This window comes from Barbus barbus (assembly GCF_936440315.1).
Source record: "Barbus barbus genome assembly, chromosome: 3".
Classification (NCBI taxonomy): Eukaryota; Metazoa; Chordata; class Actinopteri; order Cypriniformes; family Cyprinidae; genus Barbus; species Barbus barbus.
Genome location: NC_136731.1, coordinates 29868802 through 29892817, shown reverse-complemented (window position 1 = coordinate 29892817; position 24016 = coordinate 29868802). Strand labels below are relative to the sequence as shown.

At 36.5% G+C, this 24016-nt stretch overlaps 2 protein-coding genes across 2 annotated transcripts; both read right to left on the bottom strand.

Annotated features, from left to right (window-relative positions):
- Positions 1–334: 334 nt before the first annotated feature.
- LOC306845165 (dual specificity protein phosphatase 3-like) lies at positions 335–4042 on the bottom strand. Its single transcript, XM_079377805.1, has 3 exons — positions 3654–4042; positions 3140–3363; positions 335–2437 (listed from the first exon to the last, which is right to left on the bottom strand). Exons 1-3 carry the CDS (start codon positions 3773–3775, stop codon positions 2223–2225), a joined length of 561 nt encoding a protein of 186 aa, XP_079233931.1. The 5' UTR covers positions 3776–4042; the 3' UTR covers positions 335–2222.
- A 238-nt stretch (positions 4043–4280) lies between these two features.
- On the bottom strand, positions 4281–14611 carry LOC306845157 (homeobox protein Dlx4a-like). The gene is made up of 3 exons (XM_079377791.1): positions 14114–14611; positions 12890–13083; positions 4281–5111 (listed from the first exon to the last, which is right to left on the bottom strand). Exons 1-3 carry the CDS (start codon positions 14415–14417, stop codon positions 4863–4865), a joined length of 747 nt encoding a protein of 248 aa, XP_079233917.1. The 5' UTR covers positions 14418–14611; the 3' UTR covers positions 4281–4862.
- Positions 14612–24016: the final 9405 nt, after the last annotated feature.

Below are 24016 nucleotides of genomic sequence, written 5' to 3'. Positions count from 1 at the left end.
AAAACAGTTATTAAAACCTAAATTTTGACTATTGTCATAGCAAAATAAATTATAAGTGGACCTCATGGGAAACATTTTAAACGATAATAATAATAAAATGTATGATATGACTCCTTTAATAGATCTTAAGAAGGGTATAGTCTTCTTAACAGCCATCTGGAATATTCACAGGCACCAATAAATCCCATGTCAACTACATGTCCACAGTCTGCAATGTAGCAAGCCATATTTGAGGTCCAAAAGTCCAAATGTGAAAAGAGGACCTGCCATTCTGTTTGGAAAAAAAAAAAAAAAAACCTGTAAAAAATAAAAAAGACAAAGCACTCATTCTTTTGTCAGAATACTTGCTGTATTTAATGCTGAATGGACATACACTTGCAGGCTGTGAATTTTAAGTGAGCAAATTGCGGCAAAGCAAAACTAAAGTTGATTTCAGACAATGTGTTTTGTTGTACGTTTTTCAATCTGAACTGTGCTGTTGGTGTGTAAGTGCTCAGTGTGGACAGCCATCGTGCTTCTCATGTGTTTAGTTGGTTTGACACACTTCATTACTATTTACTCTGTCTCCCATATCAAGACTCTCTTGTATTGATTTGATGATGAACACTGTTATTTCAAAAATTCGTACCTCACATGTGAACGATTTAAGAGGATGAGTTCAACATAGACTTATTAATGTCACATTTGTGTCAAACAGCAGTTTTCACTCCTCCAGTATTAGATTGCCACAATGTGATCAGGCTGAAATGAATGTAGTTGTAGGTCTGACAGTTTGGAAACAAGATGCCAAGATCCTTGTCCAGTCAGAAAGAGACATCTGCAGCAGATCTGTGTTTCTTTGAGAAGTAATCCATTGTCACCAGTACCTCAGTCTACAGTATTCAACAGGGTCTAACACACAACAGGACCTCAAGCACTTACTTTAAGAAACCATCCTCATCCATTTTGTAAACCCATTCACTGCAATAGACCAGGGGTACAGAACTCAGTTTAGTTCCAACCCTGCTTCAACACATATACAATGTAGTTTTCAAACCTGAAGGACTTGATCAGCTGGATCAGGTGTGTTTAATTGGGGTTGAAGCTTAAATCTGCAGGGCTGTGGACCACCAGAAACTGAGTTCTGCATCCCTGCTACAGACTGTATTTTTATGTTCGATAAGTGATAAATAGCTATATTTTTCTTCTATAAAAATGATTTTATCTGCATTCTCTATCACAAATAGCTCTGTATAATGACAAAGACGATGATGCTTGCACAAATGTTTGTCTGTGTCCTTTTCTTGCTTGTAAAGCAAAATCTATGTGCTTTTACTGGATTTTGAACACTATATGCTTATATGAGAAATTGTTAAGATGCCATCTCCTTTATGGGTCGGTGATACACCATCTAGTCCAGTGATGCAGAATTGCTGTTAAATCATCCTTTGTAGCATTGTACATTATCCTATATGAAACTGTCCTAGTACCAACCTGTAATGGATGTGTAAGGCCTGTGAGGTTTGTCCCCTATTCAATGCCTCTGTTCAGTGGGTGCAATGCAGACTATGTTTATTTTTTTCTTCTTTTTTTGTATTTCAACTTCATTTGAAGAAAAAAAAAATCAAGTTTAACTGATTCTCAAACCAGTGACTATCATTGGACTTTGGCTAGGTATATTCAAGATGTTTGCTTTGAGCAATTATATTTGCATGTAGTAACTAATTTAACAATTAAGATCATATTTTCACATGCAGGAACCAAGTGAAAATGATTAATAAAAAAATGTCCTATTTGCAGCTATACAATGAAAATATGTGTGTGTTCAATACAGAAAGCAGAACGTGTGGGAGGGGTTTAAAAGTAACTCAGGTATGTGTGCTACTTTTCACTTTAAAAATGTTTAATAAATGATTGTTGTCTGTTGTGAAGACCTCTTGTGTTTGATTATTTGGGACAAAGCTGTAATTATCATTGGCTACTCAAAAAGGGCTCACTGTAACTGATACCACAGCACAAAACTAGTAGCTATACCCAGAAAGACAGGTTAGATTTAGCAAATAAGCAAATAAAAACCAGCAAATTATATGTGTCCGGGCAACTATGTATATAGAAAGAGCTAGAGAGCATAGGTGCTTGAATTTTAAAGGGATAGTTAACCCAAAAATGAAAATTTAGTCATCATTTACTCACCCTCATGTCAAAACATTTATTTAGCTATTAATCACTTCAGATATCTATATTTAGGTATTATCAACACACAGCCTTCGTTCACCTTCCAGCCTGTAGTTCAGCTGGCAGAGCTGGCGCAGGAATCCATCATTGGGCCCGATCTCCCGCTTCTCTCTCACTGTGGCCACAGCAGCTCGTACATCCATCCTGTGCTGCAGCATCAGGTGTGCGATAACTAGAGCTGCCGAACGACTGTAGCCTTTCTGACAATGGACATACACTTTACCTACAGAAAAATGAGAGAATGTGACTATTTTATTGGATAACATTGAGCGCAACTTATTCAATTCTCAAAGCAACTGTCAAGATTTTAATGTCAAGAGACCCTGCTGAAAAAAAACAATAGAAACCATCAGAGAAATAGGCCTACTAACGGTTTCCACTACAAATACCATTACAAACCATCAACTTTTAACCATTAAAACTATTTCCTGTAGTGTGTTTTGGGACATATTCCATTAAGATTTAGTGGTTTAAATAAGCCACCAATAGAAAGCGACCAATTACAAGTAGTATAGACCAACAGGATCCAGTACAGTTTCCGTTAACTAGTAACTAGTAATTAACTAGTAAAACCATTACAAATTTTGCCATGGTTGCTTTTGTTTTGTTTTTTGTTTTTTTACAGCAGGGCACTGAACATTGGGCGTGGAAAAAGCAACAGAAAATGTAATAATTTTATGAGTTGACGATTTTATGTGAATATTAGAATGTAGAATTGATGTGCAGAATTAAGGAAAAGGTCAGATTTTTAGAAAACTAACCCTCAAACACGTTCCTACGGTGAGGAACTATCCCTTTAACAGAATGCTTTATTAATGAGCATTTAGCTCTGAAGAAGCAAATGCAGTACCACTGCCACCGAACAAGGGATGAGAAAAATAATTCATTCATTTTAAGTACTTCTTTTTACCAAGACCCTTCAGACCTTGCATTGCCAAAGCCATTTCAATGAAATTAGAAGCCTCTTCAAAATATACGCTGAGATCGAAATGGTCAGTGTCAAAGGCTGGTATCCCATGATAGATGATCCCTGTGTCTGCATAGAACTCCGCATCCGTGTTCACATGCATGTCCGATTGGCCTTCTGCAGCATTGAGGATGTGTGTCACTCCCAGTTGATGCAAACGTGTCACATTTGTAGCTACAGACCTGTAATATAACAGCAAGTGGTGTTTTTCACTCTCACAGTCATTAGAGAATTAGAGGGCGTTTCACACATGGAAAATAGTCCATGTTTATTTAAAGGCTTGCCCTTGACAATTTGCAACAGGATACATAAACATGTTTTGAATCTCAACTTATCAGATAAGCGAGGCTAAACGTATGACTGCAAAATTTAAATGTTTGTTGAGCACTGCTGCTATAATACTTATAATTAAGGGTATGAAAAAAGAAAATAATCCACCCTCGACATATCTGGAGGCTATGTGAGGACTTACTCATTTCCTAGGAGTATCCCCGGGTAGACTTCATTAAAATGTTTGGAGGGCATACAGAAGTCTCCGTTTTCATCTGTCAACAGATCATTGAGCTGCTGAACAGACACTTCATAGTCTGTCATGTTCAGCTCAAGATATATTGCCTTTCAAGTAGAAAATGCTGTTCCTCAGGCCTCAGTGCCGATGTGACTTTCTGTAATCCAGTTCCATCTTCATTGTGTTCCCTTTTAGAGTAATAAATAATGGTCTAGTGTTTTCCGTCCAATGGTCAGTATTCAACTCAACATAATTCTAAAGCGGTTCACATTCATCTGTTAGTTGTTTTTGTTTGTTAGGCCTAGAGTGAGTTAACTACAGCCAAACGCTCAAAGCTGAGACCCTCTTTGTGTGTTTCAAACCACTAGGTGGCATCAGATAGGCAACATACATGAAAATAAATATAGCTTAGGTTGGAAATAGATTATATTTTTAGACTTTTAGATGAAATCCATTTGGTATGTTTACATGTCCTTGTGGCATGACATGCTATACTCAAAAAAATTTAAACATCATTCTGTTAATTATTTTGTAATTATTATGCATGCAACTTTATTTTTCATTTAACTTTATTTGTTTTGTATTTATTTTGGATTTTTATTGTATCAAACTTAGAGTCCACATGGAATAATTGTAGTTTAAAAAAATCATTGTTACATGGCAGGGACATAAAACTTGTCATAAATATAATTTCTAAAAATGAATCTGAAATTCCTGACAATGAAATATTGAGCACATTATATTAATGAAAGGGTCAAACTGAGAAGTTTGGAAACCAAAGCAAGATTTCAAGAATGCTATTGTAACTAAGAAAACAAAATGCAACTGATTGATAAATAGTCAAGAAGAATGACTGAGGTTGCAGGCTTTGAAATACAGGACAGACGTACATGCAATCAGACAATAGTATTTTATTAAAATTTACAAGAGTTTACAAAATCCACATTTAGTTGCTTATTCGGTCTATAAAAAAAAAAAATCCACCACAAAAAACCTCCAAGCAGAAAAGTCAGCATTGTAAATCTTCATGAAGAAAATACTGGGGAGGGACTTGAAGAAAGTTTGGCTGTGAGTAGACAGTGCTAAAAAGAGCTGGTGTGATCTGAAACAGAGCGAGCTGGTCGAATCAGTAGAGGGTATGCAGATCCACTGTAGATTGTCCTAAACATCCCGTCACATCATCTGAGTTCTGGCCATTGGATCTTGATGATGACCAGGGTACCAGTGCCCAAAAGAGTTTATATATCCTCCAGAGTGGATGGAGGCATCTTTGGTTGACATGGAAACATCCCACAGGGGTGGCATTCCTGGTGAACACGGTGTTGCAGAAGCTGCTTGAAGGTGTTCTCCTTCTGGTCCACTTGAGCCATGCTTCATGATCTTTTTGTACTTGGAACGTTTGTTCTGGAACCATATCTTTACCTGCAACATTTGCATTTGGATTAGCATTTGTTATTGCAACACGTTTTCATCTGTTTACAAGTATATGATGAACTTTATTTTTATTATTAATTACACAAAAGTCAAGCAAGATGGGAAGGAATTATCAAAATAAATGCAGAAGAGTAAGCATTGTTTGGGCAGGATGTAGGGTAGGACGTTTCAGATATTGACCTTATATTTCAACTAATAAAATGTCAAATAGAAGGCCCCATGATGATACTGTATAAAGTTGTAATCAAAATCAGCCATTTAAATAAACAGACTAAAATTCACACATAGAAACACATAGACCACAAACGTACTGCTCTAATTATGAACAATATACAATGCAAATAAAACAGCCTGATCACAAAACAAAAGACATTAACCCCTGGTTTCACAAACAAGGCTTAAGCCTAGTCCTAAACTAAAATGCAAATCTGAGCTGTTTCAGCTGAAAGAAACTTGCACTGACTGATCAGTGCCTCTGTTTTGTCTTTAGATGCACGTCAGTAATGTTTTTTCTAAGGCACGTTTATAAAATTACTTAAATGTCCTAATTGAACAATGGCCTAATCCTGGTTTAGTCTAAGCCCTGTCTGTGAAACCGGGCCATAAAGTAACAATTTAAATAAAAAAAAATTAAGCAAATCTAATGCGTCACAAAAAGACTTCTGAGCCTTTTTTTTCAGTGCAAAATTATGCAGTAACTTAAGTAAATGGAGTACTGTAAAAGCCCCCACAGGTTACTATAAAGGGACATATGTTATCTAGTTAAATACAGGTTTTCACAGTAAATTGTTACATGGTTCTTTTTAAACAACAAGTAATATTTTACAGTAAAATTATATGTATTCTCCTATGAAATTACATTTGTTTACTATTTAATGTAAATTAACTTAAAGCATGAACAGATTTTACTGGACCATTTTAATTTTTTTCAGCTAAAAATTACTTACAAGTTTTTACTAACATTTTATTAACTTTCACAGTATCAAACACAGCGAAGTCAGACTTTTTCTTGTCTTTTTGTAGTCGTAGAGCTTCTACATATAGTTCTACAAACACTGGTTTTCAGCATCAGAAGAATAAGCAGAAGAATTTCTTCCAGCTTTGAGTCAGAATGATTTTTTATTTTTTTTTGGCACAGCAAGGCTTCTGCCAACACCAGCTTGAGCTGGCTGCAAGTGAGAAGGGGGGAAAGCTTGACAGTTTTTTTGGATGAAACACAACTCCAAACATTATTGCTGTTACTTAATCAGTCCAAAATTTTACCCAGAACTCTCCCTTGCACAAACTTGTGCATGCCTTTCTTTTTTTAAGAATATATGATATAAACTAGCCATGATATTATACTCATGGTGTTTATAATTTCTTAATTGTGTGACCAGCTGGAAAATTGCTGTTATGAATTTACAATCAAAGTGACACCCACAGAGCTGTAAAATCTTCTATAATGAAACATAATTAAAGTAATGTTTTCCAAGAGACTTTTAAGCTGTATAAAAGTCCAATTACCCTTTTAACATTTTCTTTGCACGCTGACACCCAAAATAATTAATCTAATTTAGGCTTTCAAAATGTTTTTTTAAAATGTGATCTTCATCTTCAGAACACTTCTGTTATGTGGTGATGCTTTTATTTTTTATCATTAAAATGATGTCTGCATGTATCAGAAATTAAATTAAATGAGCTGCCTGGACTAAAAAGCATGAACAAGTGCCAGAGGCAACATTCAACACTTTTTGACTGCAGCAATGACAGAATCTCAATTTCTAATAAAGAGTATTTGGCTCTGCAAATTGGCCACACACTATCACGCACACATCTTTTTGATATGTTTTGTCCTGCTGAACAGATAATTATCTGTAAATGTCCTCAAGAGAAAACTCACAGACCTCAGCCTAAACTCCTCACTCTATGACTGGATTCAAGACTTCCTCACCGGCAGACCTCAAGTGGTGAAAGTTGGCCAGTTCACCTCAAACTCCATCACCCTGAACGTAGGAGCCCCACAGGGCTGTGTCCTGAGTCCCCTGCTTTACTCTCTCTACACGCATGACTGCGTATCCTCTCACAGCTCCACATCTATTATCAAATTCGCTGATGATACTGTGGTTCTGGGCCTCATCTCCAACAACAATGAGACCGCATACTTGGATGAGGTAGAGAGACTCACATCTTGGTGCCAGGACAACTGTCTCTCTCTGAACGTGAGCAAAACTAAAGAGCTGATCATGGACTTTAGGAAGAGACAGCAGCAGCCCTACACTCCTCTTATGATCAGTGGGACCCCTGGAGAGGGTGAGTAGCTTCAAGTACCTCGGTGTAAACATCTCCGAGAACCTGACTTGGGCCCCGTCCACACGAAGACGGGTTTCTCTGTATACGCATAAATTGTTTGCCGTATAGGCGTTTCGTCCACACGAAACCGGCGTTTTCGAAGAGTGAAACCGATCATTTTTGAAACCGGGTCCCAGGGTGGATAAATTTGAAAATGCCGTTTTCATGATTTCGTGTGGACGGCGAATCCGTATATTTTCTGAAACGATGACGTCATCAGACCACGTCTCGCCCCTAATCAGACACCGCTACGTCACATAACAGCGACAACAACAACAACAACAATGTCAGACTACGTGCCTGTGTTCGTGCTGCAGAACCTACTGAGCTCATTAGTTTTATTAAAGCAAAATCTTCTGCTTTGTGTGTTAGTTTATATTCAGCGCGAGGGGGAGCAAGATGGCGGAGTGAGCAGTCGCAAAAGTCGCAGGGTCCGACAGAAAAAGTGATTTTGACATTCAAAATACTTAAATTTGACCAACAGTCACCTCTCAAGCCATTGTGAGGTAAACAACACTCTTAAAAGACTATTGTGAGTCACTTTTTGAAAAGACGCACAAAATAATACACTAGAAAAAGAAAAAAAATGCTCAGGACCAAGATAGCTTAAAGGATCATGACTACAGCGTGGACGGGATACGTGAGGCATGTTTTGACGAATGTGTTGAAGAAGAGATGCAGAGGGCAAAACCTCTGAGCGACCACACTCCGTTACAGAGTCCAAATCCCAAAAAACTGAAGAGGAGAGCTAAATCAAAAGAAATAAGCATGGAAAGCATATACGATGCTATTCACACGCTATCACAAAGATTTGAGGAAAGGCTGGATGCGTTCGAAAGAAAGTTTGAAAACTTTGAACAGCGCATCCAGAATAACGAAAAAGAGGTGACAGAAAATAAAAATGGAATAATTCAACTCAAAGTGCAAGTGGATAGGCTGACAAAAGAGAACAAGGAGCTGAAGGAAAGATGCCGGGAAATCGAGCGATACGGAAGACGATGGAATCTCAACTTGATCGGGCTACCGGAGAAGGAAAACGAGGATACAAGAGAGATGGTGATCGGCATTCTCACAAGAGTGATTCCGATTTCAGTGGAACAACTACGAGACAAGGTTGATACTGTCCATCGTCTGGGAAAGAAAGATGATCCCGCCTTCAACATGAGACCACGACCGATCATCATGCAGTTTGGTATGCGGACGACGAGGGACGAGATCTGGAGGAGGTCGAGGGAGGCCAGAGTCTGCAAGGAGCTGCATGTTCAATTTAGACAGGACTGGTCAAAAGAAGATCGTGAAGCCCGGGCAAAGCTGTATCTGACGGTACAGGAGGCCAGACGCAACGGGAAGAAAGCTTACTTGAAGGAAGGGTATGCTATTATAGACGGAAAAAGAGTGGAGGCACCTTTCACAGGTTAAGTTTAGTGTCATCACCTTGATTTAGAAAGTTTGATTAAGGGGACTGTTACTGTTAATGTCAAAGTTGAAATCTATGACAGATTGTTTCATTCCTGCCTGAAATTTACTTTCTAAGCGCATCTAAGAGCGTGTATTTTGTTTCATTCGTATGTCTATTGTTTTTAGTTCTTTAAATGTTCGAGGTTTAAAGAATAACATTAAGCGTAAGGCCATTTTTTTATTTTGTAAGGAAGTCAAAGCCAACCTTATTTTGCTACAAGAGACACATTCTAATAAGGACGATGAAAAATTTTGGAAGCAACAATGGGGAGACAATATTTTGTATTCACATGGAACTTCTCACTCTGCAGGAGTGATGATTTTATTTTTTAGGTTTGTGGGGAAAATTATTGATTATAAAAGTGATGAAGCAGGTCACTGGCTAATGGTTGTGGTAGAAGTATTTGATTTTAAGATGATTTTGATTAATGTATATGGGTACAACAACAGGTCTCTCAATAAAAATATGATGTTAAAGTTAACTCAAGCTATCAGGGAATGAAGTGCAACTTATGGCACGGATAGCATAATAATAGGAGGTGATTTTAACATAGTACCTAATTCCTGGCTTGACAGGAAACCTCCCAAGGGGTTACAACCAGAATATAATGACATGTTAAACAATTTTTGTTTATCCAATATGGCTTGTGTCTCCAAATATTACTAATCTTACACCAAAATGTGATATTCAATCATCTCCTCTCACGGATCATTGTCTTGTTTGTCACTCTCAATAGTCAAACAAAAACAAAAATCAATCAATATTTGGAAATTTAACAATGCCTTGTTGCTGAACGAAGAATTTTGTAGCCAGATTAGAATAATATGTCTTGAAACTGATGACATGGATTTGTCAGATATAAGTAAGTGGGGGTGGTTTAAATTTCGAGTAAAGCAACAAGCTATTGAAACTGATAAGAAAATAGCCGACAATATTGGTCTGGCATGTGTACTACATCGTTTTCAGTCGGTTTCAGTGATTCCGTGTGGACGCAGATATTTCCTGAGAAGACTCCGTGTTTACGGAATTTGAGGCAAAAAAAAAGATCAGATAGGAGAAATCCGTCTTCGTGTGGACGTAGCCTTAGACTACACACATCCAAACACAGGTTAAGAAAGCCAGGCAAAGACTGTACCATCTGCGACAGCTGAGGAAATTCAGGGTCTCACCAGCAATCCTGAAAATTTTCTATTCAGGGACCATAGAAAGTGTATTGACTCAGTGCATCTCAGTGTGGTATGGAAACAGCTCCAATCAGGACTCCAAAGCACTGCAGAGAGTTGTGCGCTTAGCTGAGCGCATCTCAGGGTCTGCTCTCCCCTCTCTGCAGGACATCTACCTCAAACGCTGCAAAAGTAGAGCTGTTAAAATAATCAAGGACTCAAATCACCCTGGTAACCAGCTATTCACTTTGCTTCCATCTGGTAAGCGCTTCCGTATCCTGATGGCAAAAACTGAGAGACTTAGAAGGAGCTTCTTCCCCCAGGCCATCAGGCTCCTAAACTCTAACTCTGTGTCATAACATCATATGACTCCATGTAAATATCACTATATCAATAAGCTTCAGAATTTTTTCTACCTCATATTGCTGCTATTTACATACCCTGTACAACTTTTTGCACATTCCTCTTACTATTATCTAAGTCAACAACATACTGACCTGCACATTTATATTTATATTTATATTTTTTATCTTTATTTTATTTTATTTTTTTCTACTTTTCTTTTTCTTAATATTTGTATACTTTATAATTGCAATGTCCTTGGAGCGGACCTGACCTACATTTCACTGCTGGTTATACTATAATTGTGTATGTGACAAATAAAAAATCTTGAATCTTGAATCAGAATCAGAATCAGAAAGAGCTTTATTGCCAAGTGTGTTTGCACACACAAGGAATTTGTCTTGGTGTTATGAGCTTCCAGTACAGAAAGTACAAACATAGTGCAGACAACATATAATTAAGGTGACAGTAAGAGAATGACTAAACACAGAACAAACAAACAAAAACAACAAAAGTATGGGAGCGTTCCACACCACAGCAGTCATACTCTGCGCCATCTTGAGAATTGTGCTATAACTAATAGAATCAATAACACTAGTCAATGAAAAATGTGTTTCCAAACCAAAACAACAGAGTATTTATAATGTAATTGTATTGGAGGTTTAATATATGCTACATAAAAAATAAAATAAAGTAAAAATAAATACTGTTCATTTACAGTTAAGTTATGATGGAGCAATTAGTATGAATGAAGGTCATAATGTGTTTAAAATAATGTATAAATTATTTTCAGACCATAAATATTGTTTTTGGTTTCACTTTCACTCTTTTTGAAAAGCTAAATATATGGAAATAAATTAAAAGTTTTAATACAAATCATATAAAAGTAACTGTAATAATAATAATAAAAAATGATGATTCACTAAATTGTTTTCTGAGTTACATAAGTTTTCATTGTTTCAAGTTAGACTTTGTTGGTGGGTGGATGGTATGTAATTTTTTCTAGCTTCAGTGTGTCCTTTCATTACAGTTACTGAAATGTAGGGTGAAGTCAGGTGTACTGGGCCACCGTGTAAAATGGGTCATATAAGGTTGGAGTAGAGAGGAATTGAGTGGAGGGGGGGGGGGGGGGGGGGGGGTCCTTTTCAATAAGATGTATTCATATTGCATCATATTTTATTTAATGATTTTTGAAAATGTTTAGTGTTGCTAAATTATGATATTATCTATATGTTGTTGCCCATTTTAATTTAATTCCAGAATATGTTTTAATATTTCCTTTCAATAAATCAGTTAGCAAGCATGTTCACACATAAGAATTCAAAACAAGTTGCAATATGTTACTTAATGTTGCTGAATATAAAACAAGAAACAATTATAAGTCAGGGTTTCAGAAATATTGGTGCTCTAAAGAGATTAACCCTAGAAAGCATGCTTGGAAAAATAGAATGCATATTATTTCTAAAAACACTGTCATGAGAATAAAATAATTTAGAATAAATGTGTGAACCCAAAGACTTGATGTAAGGGAACTATAAGTAAATCACTTTGGGTACAATTGTCAACTACTGTAAATGACAGTTGGATATTTACTTTCTTAATATAAATCTGAACAACAAAAAAAACGTTATAGGCGTATTCTATGTATGGGGACTTAACGAGTTATTCCTACAGCTTCCCTTTTTATTATACTAAAATCAACTTAATTGGAAAAATGATATGAAACGCTGCAGATAACATCGAACCTATTTGCGCTCCCTTTGGTTGGAAACGGAACGAACTAAAGAAAACTTTACTACAGCTACAGTCATATATCCGCACTGCACACTATATCTGCATTCATGTTGTCTAAGTTGGCTATATGCAGTATCTACTTTTCACTACAATTGTGCAATATGTGATTGCCACGATTTCGATTATTACAGCAGATTAGAACCTGCCATTGATGAAGGAATAGACTCGTGCTCACTTTTAATTATTCAGTCTTGTTTGATTGCGAATTTTACGGTGAAAATATTTTGTAGGGTTATATATTAATTGTATAAGAAATAGGCTATTATTAAGAATAACCTATAGCCTATCACCTCGAAGTTGGACCTATCAACGTGAGCCAATATGAAATTTGAACTTTTTCATTCCTTTGTCCCTGATAAGTGGTTTGATAAGTGACTCGACGCTTTTGATAGCCTATTTTACGAACATGTTTACTTAATATTTAGATATTGGGGAGCGTGCACTTCACGCGCTAAAGTTCTGCTTTCCTATACAATCCTATTAGGCCTACACAGCTTTACCTGTTGAAGACTTCACATTGGTTTGTATTGTTCTTAGTCTAGACCCAGCCTTCTGATATTTCAAAAATAACTAGCCTACTTTTTATTCCCTATTCATGCACCGTTTTTTCCCCCACACATAGATACACACATCATGGTTTTTTACATCTTTGATTCAATGTTGTCGTATGTGCGTACCTGTGTTTGTGTCAGCCCCAGCTTGGCCGCCAGATCGGCGCGCTCCGGCAGCGCGAGGTACTGGGTCTGTTGGAAGCGCTGGTTGAGCGCCTGCAGCTGTAAGCTCGAGTAGATCGTGCGGGGTTTGCGAATCTTCTTCCCCTTCCCGTTCAGCCGTATCTCTCCACTTTCAATGGAACTTTGCTTCTCGGAATCTTGAGTAAGAAGATTGACATTTAAAAAAATAATAATAACAACTATTTAAATATAGGCTACTAATGACTCTTAAATGAATCAAATAAAATAAATAATTTCTCAAAAATGCGTAGGCCATTCTGTCAGAAGGAAACATTTATCAACCGCATACAAGACATTAGGTTTAAAACAGTCATTTTCACGAAATCTGAAAAAGCAGTTCCTGTGTGTTAAACCATATAATTTGTAGCTAACTTTATAGTCAAATTTCAGTTTAATAAAAAAAAAAAGATATAGGCTAAAGAATTATGTAATTATTAAACGTTTTTTATATGAAGAATAAAACAAGCTAGTAATAATTTATTTTCTATTTTTTTATCTTGCAATCTAAAGGCAGGTTTCAAAGACAGATCCGTGTGTGTGTGTGTGTGTGTGTGTGTGTGTGTGAGGGGTCCAACAATTAGGCTGCTTGATTTGTTAATTGGAGTGATTACAGTAGCTATATAAATCCATATTGCGAAGCCAGTAAAGTTAATGTGGCATTAGAAAAATATTAGGCTATACAAAGTCTCCATTTAAAGTTGGATAAAACTAAAGCAAATAGCTATGCTCGCTCTTAATATAGTCGTTAAATCCACAGAGTAGCCTGTAATTACATTTGACAAAGTGATTTAACGATTTACCGTGTATTTTCAATTTTCTGTCTTTAGGCTACTAAGCTTTAAATGAGCATTTCTATTTCTGCAGGATTTTTAATGCGTTCAGCCCGTTTTAAAAATTGTAAAGATATAGCCTAAAACTTTGCAATAAATCTCTGACCCATTTCACAGTGTTAATTTAAATGTGTTGGCGCGTTATTAATTAGAATTGCCTCGGCATTTAAATTCTGCTCAAATTCAAAAACTCAAATTCTGCATTTTAGTCTTCCGAAAACAATCACGAATGCTGCGACCCGTATAACAAATTGTCTCCGCCAATAACTTAACTTTGGCGCAACACGGAATTTAGTAATACGTTTTTAATCTGTAGGTGAAGGAAAGCGCACTTTACCTGCATCCTCTACTCTTGAATGGCCGACTGCGTTGTTGTGTTGATACTGTAGGTAAGCTCCGGGGTGGTGATGGGCTGTGGGATAGTGGTAAGTGAGCGGACGGCCGTATGAAGCTGCGCTCGAGGAGAAGGCCGCGTCGTACTGCGAATGTGCGCCTTGATGCAAACCGTGCAGCGGATAGTGCGCGTGAGACACGCCGGGCGAATGCTGCTGGTGAGACTGGTAACCGTGACTGAACTCCAGAAAAGCCGATTTTGAGGGGTCTGAAGCCACCAAACTTTCAGACAGTGAAGTCATAGTCATTTTTTAGAGTTATGTCCATTAGACCGATGCACCATAAAATGCAGCATCTATTTAGAAGAGTCGTGTGATTCCCATCGCTTGAAGAGGTCCATTAGAAAATCAATGTCCGTGAAAACTTGTGTTTGCTTTCGTTTTGGCTGTGATTGAAGTCTGTGAAGTTCATCTCTAGAGTCTCTACATCACATACTGGAGTTGATTCCAGCAGTGAGAGCGCGCGCTCTTATTGGCTGCACGCGCCGCTCCCTCATTTCTTAAGACGCAGTGATGTCACAGTAATATGCACGGAACAGTTCACAAGTCTTCAGCTTTTGATGTATCAAGACGATTTATAAAACAATCGTTTGATTCGTTGGAGTAATACCATTAATACCAAGAAATAAAAACAGGGCATTTAGGAAATTTCTCAAAAACTTTACAGTCTAAACAATAAGATTCATAAAGGATGACAAATCAAATTAATCAGTGGGCCGTGGATAGCCTATAAATAAGTATGAGATCGTCAACCTAGATGTATGTGTGACAGCTGTGATTTCTAATATATATATTGTGAATGTTTCAAGCATTACGGAGGAATTTTGGGAATCACTGCTACATCATGTGATTTCGTAGTAGCATATGGCTACCAACCTATCTGCTAATAAAGTCTTTTTTTTCACTGAGGAAAATAACATATGATATGCAAAGCCACATGATTAGTTATGGAAATTTGTTATCAAAATGATATTCAAACTTAAAGACGAAACTCTATCAACACACGTTATATAGGCTACTAAAGTAATGCAATAAACTTAAACTAAACAACATAAAATGTAGGCTAATATTAAACAATCTTTTGCACAAAAGGAAGAAACGAACTTATTAAAATGTATTAAATAAAATTAAACAAAATGTGATGGTGTAAGCGAAGGGAATTTTGGGAACTGCATTAAGAATGAGACATTAAAACCAAGACCATCCCTAGACAATTATACTTAAATAAAACAGCTCATTTAAATAAACAGAATTAGCATATACAGTAAGCCTAATTCATAGCTAGGGTATTTTAACCCCCAAACAATATATATACATATATATATATATGGGTAGTAGACAAATAAAAATTCGACTGTGTCCTATGGTGTGACATAGCAAAAATGTAGAAAAAAACTTAACATACCAGTAACATGTATCTAAAATGTATCTTCATTTTTAGAGTTACAAATAGCATGAGAGAGGATTGTCCTTAAGGATAGAGTTTTTATTTTATTTTATTTTTTTACATTTTTCCGTCACACCATTTATACGTCAACTATAAAAAGTGCTACACCCACAGAGTAGGTTTTATATACTTTAAATAGTTGTAATCTAGTCTATTTTATTTGTTTTATACTAAAAAGTATCAATATACTTCCTCTTTACTTAAAATATGTCAGTTTTTATATAACAATATATTTTAAATAAATCTATTGCAATTTATTTGGGTAGTTTATTTGTATGTGGTTGTTGTGTACAAGAAATGTTATAAAAGTGAGTTGACATACACAATTTATTAGAGCAGCTGTAGATGTGGCAGGTGTGTTCATCAAACGTAAATATTTAAAAATATTTAAGTTGACATTATCCCTTTTTCACTGGCGGGGACTTTCCCAGGCAGATGCAGCATCTTCCTCGCACTTCAACTGTTTGTTCGTTCCAGTGGATCTGAATTTCAGTGACTGATTAACACGGTAAGTTGAGCAAATTTAGCCGAATTATTGGTGATGTAAAGTCACGCGAAATCGCTTACTCCACTAGGGAGCTGAGGTTAGGTTTGCAAATTGTACTGTACAGCTATAGCTATCCTGAACACATGGCAAGTTGGCTGCACAGTGTTAAGGTCTCTGCACACTGAGTCCGAAATGTTCGCACGCTAAAAAAATAATAATAATTAGTATACTTTATATGCACATTCACAGTTCTGCACATTCACAGGACACATGCACATTCACAGTTCTGTCTATGGTCATGTCTCTTTTCTGTATATTTTTATTTTTATTACTATTGTTATCCTTAATTATTGTATATTCTCTTCATTAGTGTTCTTTATCACCTTAATTATATGTTGTCTGCACTATGTTTGTACTTTCTGTACTGGAAGCTCATAACACCAAGACAAATTCCTTGTGTGTGCAAACACACTTGGCAATAAAGCTCTTTCTGATTCTGATTCTGATTCTGACTTTAGCATTACTAAAGCAGATGCACATATTTGAATGTAGAGATGTATGCTTAGTAGTCTGTCTGATTTTAGAAATTTGATCCATGTTTTTTTAATAGGCTACTGCATAGTCAATTGATGACATTTGGGTTGAAAAAAACCCTAAAACTATTTCTAAACAAGTTACATTTACCATTGATTTTTAACCTTATTCTAACATGCATTTTCCTGATCTTTAGATACCCAAGCGCTTTTGTTTCCCGGGGTCTTAAGTTTCACATCCAGGTAAGAAAAAACTTCAGAATAGATAAATTACAGCTATTACTATTCCCAGGTAAGTAAAACATAGGTAAAATTGCAAACAATAGTGTGGGCTCCATACAATTACATTTCTGAAGATGTTTTTATGTACCAACCACCACACTGAAAAAAAAATTGGAGTAGGATTTACTTGAAAAAAGTTAGAAAAGTTTTTTCACTTAGAAAATGTGAGTAATTTCAATAGAATTCCCAAGTAAAAACTAAACACAAGGAACTGTAGCTTAATTAGAAAATCTCAAGTAAAGTTTACTTGGAATTTCCCAGTAAATTGTATTGACTGTTTGTTTATATATTTTACTTAAGTAATGCTTATAAATGTTTTTTACACAATAATCCTAGTTATCTCATTTAAAATTTTGAGTAACCTTTACTTTAAATATTCTTTTAACATTACTTGATGTTGTTTATGTATTTAAATGGTGTTCAATAAAATAACACTGACATACATTTTACTTGACTACTTTTATTTCTATGAGATTCCTTAAAGATGGGAACATGAAATAAAAAAAATAGTAAAACTGCATCAGTTTGATGGTTCTGGTAAATGGTACACTATATAGTGCATTTTATTCCAGTAAACTTTTTTAGAACAACCACACAGTACATTAAAACGCATAAGCATTCAAACATATAAAACCTTTCTATAAACATATAAAACATAAACATTTTACAACAACCTCAGTTGCAGATATCAAATACAGAAGTGTAAAAGTGCAAATAATGTCAAACTAGTAGCTGCCTTTCATTAGCTAACTTTAATTTCAATAAGATTAAACTAAGGGAACAAAAACATCAAATAAAATAATAATAAACTCTGCATCTATGGTCTCCAGCAGAATAGCATTACTTAAAATGCATAAGAATGGTTATGTTAAACAGTACTGTAATTGAAGTTGTAGTTGTTTTCTGAACAACCTTGTAGTGCAAGTAGTGCCCAACAAGCAGATTACATTAGAAGCTTTCTATGCAAAGAGTTAACCTTTGGAGAAAATTTTAAAGCATCTAGCCCAAGAAAGATTTTCTGAAACACTTCAAATGTGTTTCTCAGCTTTGGGGGATAGCTTAAGTTTAGGGAGTAAATGCAGCCCATGAGTGAAAGACATGCATTTGTGAGATTTTTACATCCCAGCAGCACCTCAGTTCCCTCGATGACAATGATCACATCAGATATACTGGCATCTTCCTCTTCTACAGATCTGCTCAGTACGATGATTTTCATGACATGACTGGAGAAGGTATCCTTAATCATGTTTCTGCTGATATCCTGTGAAATACACAAATCAGTGCAAAGTGGTTAAAATACTGTACAGTATCAATTTTTCAATTTTCCTCAATGGGTTCCTGTTCTGAGACAAACTTCAGCAGTAACTGTATGATGTTAAGTTATACTTTTACATTGAACACAATAATGAGACTCGTACACTATTACTACAGTAGATAGAAACATTTAGTGATGCTAATAAAGATAACACCATACATTTAGAGTCAGGAGGGTGTAAACCTCTGGAAATGATAATTGGTGTAAATTGTTATGTCTTTTGGGAAACATTTGAATGGTTTCTAAAGACAATATATAAATGAAAGATAAGAAATATAAACAAAATAACAATTTACACTGGTAATCCTGTCCAAAAGTTTACATACACCTGCATTTAAATGTATGGTGCTGCCTTCTTGACCATCACTGGGTGTTCTTTAAGTTTTGTAACAATGGTGTATAAGCCTTTCAGTTTTCCTCAGTACGAAAACATGGATCTCAGCATCATCGTCAGTGCTTGACAGGGTTCAAATATGCAGAAAATTCTGCAAAAACAAAGATTGTGGAAGATTTCCTTGTAGACGGTTTAATGGCTCATGAATAAAAAGAACATCTAACACATAACACAAATACAGTATATCAGTCAAACCACTACTGTCTACATCCAAAATCAAGGAAAAATAGAAATGGATGTAGCTGTGTATGCAGCCAGCTAACTGCTAGCTGCTACACTAATTATTGTATATCCATGTTTGGACCCCACCTCCCAGTAAGACGTTAGATGACCCAAGACTTGTGCAATGATGACGCCAGGCCATGCAAGGACTTCAAACAAAGTCAACACTAGACTATTAATTGATTATTGCTTTTTCTTTGATTTGTTTCAATTTATTGATCATTCAACATTGTGTTTTTTGTAAAGCTGCCTTGTAACATTGTACACTGTAAAAAGCACTATACAAATAAATTTGAATTTAATTGAACTTGTACTACCTGGTGGTCTTCAATGAGCTCCTCAGCTGATTCTCCCAGGAAAGACAGGAGGCAGCGAATCACAACGTCTTGCCTATCTTCAAGCCTATCTTCTTGCTGATAAAAACAGAAGTAAAATGCAGTGAACATTAAATGTGTATACATCTACATATAACAACATATTTACAGAGTCAGGAAGCAGCATATCATCACATGAGTAATTCACAATTGTAACATTTCTTTACATTTTACCTGGCTGAGTGAATCCAGCAAATGTCTAATTCTTATGCCAGCAACCCCACCCTTCATCTTAAACAAAGCCAGGAGTTTTGGAGAATAGAAGTCCAGCTTTTCCAAGAATGTACGCTCCAAGGAAATTGTGGGGATTCTTCTGAATTCATTCTTGATCTAAAACAAAGAAAATAAAACGTAACACAATCAAGTGATGATTAGTTGAGTGCACTGGTATACATTTTTTTTATTGCACTTCAAAGTTTTTTTATTTGAAATCACTGCATATTAGGCCAACAAAGAAAAGAACTAATGTTTACCTAAGATTCACAGAAAAGGGCTGGCCATCTCTCCATGAAATCTTTAACAGCAGGGCAGTCCTTAACTACTTCTGTTCTTCGATATAGGAGAAAGTCTTCTCCATTTTCTCACCAATTATGTTTTTGTTGTTTTTATTCCTAATTTCATTAAGGAGATCTAGTCTCTCCTTCTCTAAACTTTCTCCTGTTTCCCCAAATGGAAATGGTGGCAAGTAATTTACTTCAGCCTTCCTAGGTCTTTTGAGGCGTTTTGGAGTAGGGTTTTCATTTGCCTTCCTTTTTTGGTTCACCTCATGCTCTGGTACCTACAGTAAACAAACGATGCACATGTGAATGCATACTTATTGCTATCTATCTGAGGCGTGTTGTAATAAAGTATTGCCAACTTACCTTGCATTAGCTTGAATAGTGAGTGCAATATCTGTAAAAGAATGCAAGAAATGTTCATGTCAGAATTAATTTTTTAAACAGACACAACTAAATTTACCTTTACAATTCATTGACTGTGGTTATGCAGTTATGTAAATTAAAAATTAGTATTTTAAACTACACTAACTTTTTTACTCAAGATTAACACTCATATGGAAACAAATTAGAATCTCCATCTGCTTGTAGATATCAACCACGTGTAAAGTGGATGTTGGTCAGTAAAAGAACATCATGAAATAAAATAAAGGCTTTACAACTTAAATAAGGTTGATTGTTAAGTAATTAAGATTTATTTAAACAAGCATTTAGACTTGTGTAATTGCAAAAGTGTGCAGTACAGTCACCTTATCGATTTCTACCCAGCAGGCACCGGACGTCAATATGACGTCAGATTGACGTTGGACCCCAACGTCGGAGAGACGTTGTATTTTGGTTGAAAGTGAAAATCGGGTTGACGTCAGAACCCAACGTCAGATTGACGTCAGAACCCAACGTCAGATTGACGTCAGAAACCAACGTCAGATTGACGTCAGAACCCAACGTCAGATTGACGTCAGAACCCAACGTCAGAATGACGTCAGAAACCAACGTTGGACAGACGTTGTATTTTGGTTGAAAATGAAAATCGGGTTGACGTCAGAACCCAACGTCATATTGACGTCAGAACCCAACGTCAGATTGACGTCAATCTCCAACGTTGGACAGACGTTGTATTTTGGTTGAAAATGAAAATCGGGTTGACGTCAGAACCCAACGTCAGATTGACGTCAATCTCCGACGTTGGACAGACGTTGCATTTTGGTTGAAAATGAAAATCGGATTGACGTCAGAACCCAACGTCTGGTTGATGTCAGAACCCAACGTCAGATTGACGTCAATCTCCGACGTTGTATTTTGGTTGAAAATGAAAATCGGGTTGACGTCAGAATCCAACGTCAGACTGATGTCAAAACCCAACGTCAAATTGACGTCAATCTCCGACGTTGGACAGACGTTGTATTTTGGTTGAAAATGAAAATCGGGTTGACGTCAGAACCCAACGTCAGATTGACGTCAGAACCCAACGTTGGACAGACGTTGTATTTTGGTTGAAAATGAAAATCAGGTTGACGTCGGAACCCAACGTCAGATTGATGTCAGAACCCAACGTCAGATTGACGTCAATCTCCGACGTTGGACAGACGTTGTATTTTGGTTGAAAATGAAAATCGGGTTGACGTCAGAACCCAACGTCAGATTGACGTCAGAACCCAACGTTGGACAGACGTTGTATTTTGGTTGAAAATGAAAATCGGGTTGACGTCCGAACCCAACGTCAGAACCCAACGTCAGATTGACGTCAGAACCCAACGTTGGACAGACGTTGTATTTTGGTTGAAAATGAAAATCGGGTTGACGTCAGAACCCAACGTCAGATTGACGTCAGAACCCAACGTTGGACAGACGTTGTATTTTGGTTGAAAATGAAAATCGGGTTGACGTCGGAACCCAACGTCAGATTGATGTCAGAACCGAACCTCAGATTGACGTCAATCTCCGACGTTGGACAGACGTTGTATTTTGGTTGAAAATGAAAATCGGGTTGACGTCAGAACCCAACGTCAGATTGACGTCAGAACCCAACGTTGGACAGACGTTGTATTTTGGTTGAAAATGAAAATCGGGTTGACGTCGGAAACCAACGTCAGAACCCAACGTCAGATTGACGTCAGAACCCAACGTTGGACAGACGTTGTATTTTGGTTGAAAATGAAAATCGGGTTGACGTCAGAACCCAACGTCAGAACCCAACGTCAGATTGACGTCAGAACCCAACGTTGGACAGACGTTGTATTTTGGTTGAAAATGAAAATCGGGTTGACGTCGGAACCCAATGTCAGATTGACGTCAAAACCCAACGTTGGACAGACGTTGTATTTTGGTTGAAAATGAAAATCGGGTTGACGTCAGAACCCAACGTCAGATTGACGTCAGAACCCAACGTTGGACAGACGTTGTATTTTGGTTGAAAATGAAAATCGGGTTGACGTCAAAACCCAACGTCAGGTTGACGTCAATCTCCGACGTTGGACAGACGTTGTATTTTGGTTGAAAATGAAAATCGGGTTGACGTCAGAACCCAACGTCAGATTGACGTCAGAATGAAAAATACAACATCTATCCAACATTAGAGGTTGACGTCAATCTTACATTAAGTTCTGATGTCAACCTGATTTTTTTCAGCCTCCAACAGTGGACTAACATTGCATTACATCCCTATCGAAACTGGCCATTACCACATTTGTTATCAACCTGTGAATACAAAAGGAAGAGGAGTTAAATGTCCAAATAATTAATTATACATAACACATTATGAACCGCTTGTTGTAGTTTGTGTTATGTTTGTCATATCTAATGTAGATGTCACATTGGTTCTACTGTGGTGCTAGATGGAAGATCATGGGCCCACCCAAATTGCTATGCTTTTATCTTCTGAAGACAAAACTGATATTGCACAATTTCGAAACCTAAAACCTTCCTGGTGTTAATGCTAAAAGGCAGTGAGGAAAAATCTCTAAACATTTACTTGGGTCTGTTGTATGTACACAAAAGTGAGAGAACAAACAACTGACTGAGCAAATTATGACTCTTATATGGTACCAAAAGCAATGTTTTTGGATATTTCACACTATGAGTTCAGTAACATCAGCAGTCTGTCATTATTTTGTAAGTTGGCAATATTAGCACATATTTGCAAACAAGGCTTGACATTAACATAGAATCATCCCATATTTAAGGCATATGAATGGTATTCCACATTACATCAATATGAGCGTGGTTTGTCCCATTTTTTATTTACTTCAGTTTTATGTTTGGCAACCGTTACTGCCAGTCATTTGACCGTTTCTTTATTTTTTTTTTAACAGTGTAAAACTGTTATTTTATGGATTTTTTACTGACCAATTAAATAAAGTGATAGCACTAAACCGTGTACAGAGGAACACTGTCCTTTCACAGATTTTCCTAGATTATTATGATCAAACGCATTCAATAAAGTGCTAAAAGTAAAATACTAGTCTATAGAGAAAGACTTCTTATTTTACAGGTTATTAAAAAACAAAAAATTATAGTGTTAAAGGATGCTGACAATTGTAAATTAAAAGTTTTATTTTGAAAGACAAAATACAAAGTCTCTACATATACTGTACAAAACTGAAAATGCAATCATTCAGTTTTTAAAGTAAAACAGTGCAAATTTGAAAGGAATTACATTTCAGATACATTTCAACATTTAAAATACTGTACCAATTAACAGAACAGTTTGATGAGAAGTTAATGAGTTGAATTAAATATTCTCAGCACAAGAAATACAAAATATCTACAAGTTTCAAACGACTATTAATTCTAAAGGCGGGATTACACTACATGACTTTTCAAATCTGAACAGATTTTTAAAACACTAGGCATCATACATACATTCAGGTCATCGACACAATTCTAACATTTTTGGCTCTATACTCCACCACAATGGATTTCAAATGAAACTGCAGACTGTCAGCTTTAATTTGAGGGTATTTACATCCAAATCAGGTGAACGGTGTAGGAATTACAACAGTTTGCATATGTGCCTCCCACTTGTTAAGGGACCAAAAGTAATGGGACAATTGGCTTCTCAGCTGTTCCATGGCCAGGTGTGTGTTACTCCCTCACTATCCCAATTACAATGAGCAGATAAAATGTCCAGAGTTAATTTCAAGTGTGCTATTTGCATTTGGAATCTGTTGCTGTCAACTGTCAAGATGAGATCCAAAGAGCTGTCACTATCAGAGAAGCAAGCCATCATTAGGCTGAAAAAACAAAACAAACCCATCAGAGAGATAGCAAAAACATTAGGCGTGGCCAAAACAACTGT

Coding starts and splice junctions, on each gene's coding strand:
- LOC306845165 (XM_079377805.1), bottom strand. CDS start 3,775: ATGACAGACTATGAAGTGTCTGTTCAGCAGCTCAATGATCTGTTGACA. Junction 3,364..3,653: donor GGGATACTCCTAGGAAATGA/GTAAGTCCTCAC, acceptor GTTATATTACAG/GTCTGTAGCTACAAATGTGA. Junction 2,438..3,139: donor AATGGCTTTGGCAATGCAAG/GTCTGAAGGGTC, acceptor ATTTTTCTGTAG/GTAAAGTGTATGTCCATTGT.
- LOC306845157 (XM_079377791.1), bottom strand. CDS start 14,417: ATGACTATGACTTCACTGTCTGAAAGTTTGGTGGCTTCAGACCCCTCA. Junction 13,084..14,113: donor TTCAAGAGTAGAGGATGCAG/GTAAAGTGCGCT, acceptor TTCTTACTCAAG/ATTCCGAGAAGCAAAGTTCC. Junction 5,112..12,889: donor TGGGGCTGACACAAACACAG/GTACGCACATAC, acceptor CAAATGTTGCAG/GTAAAGATATGGTTCCAGAA.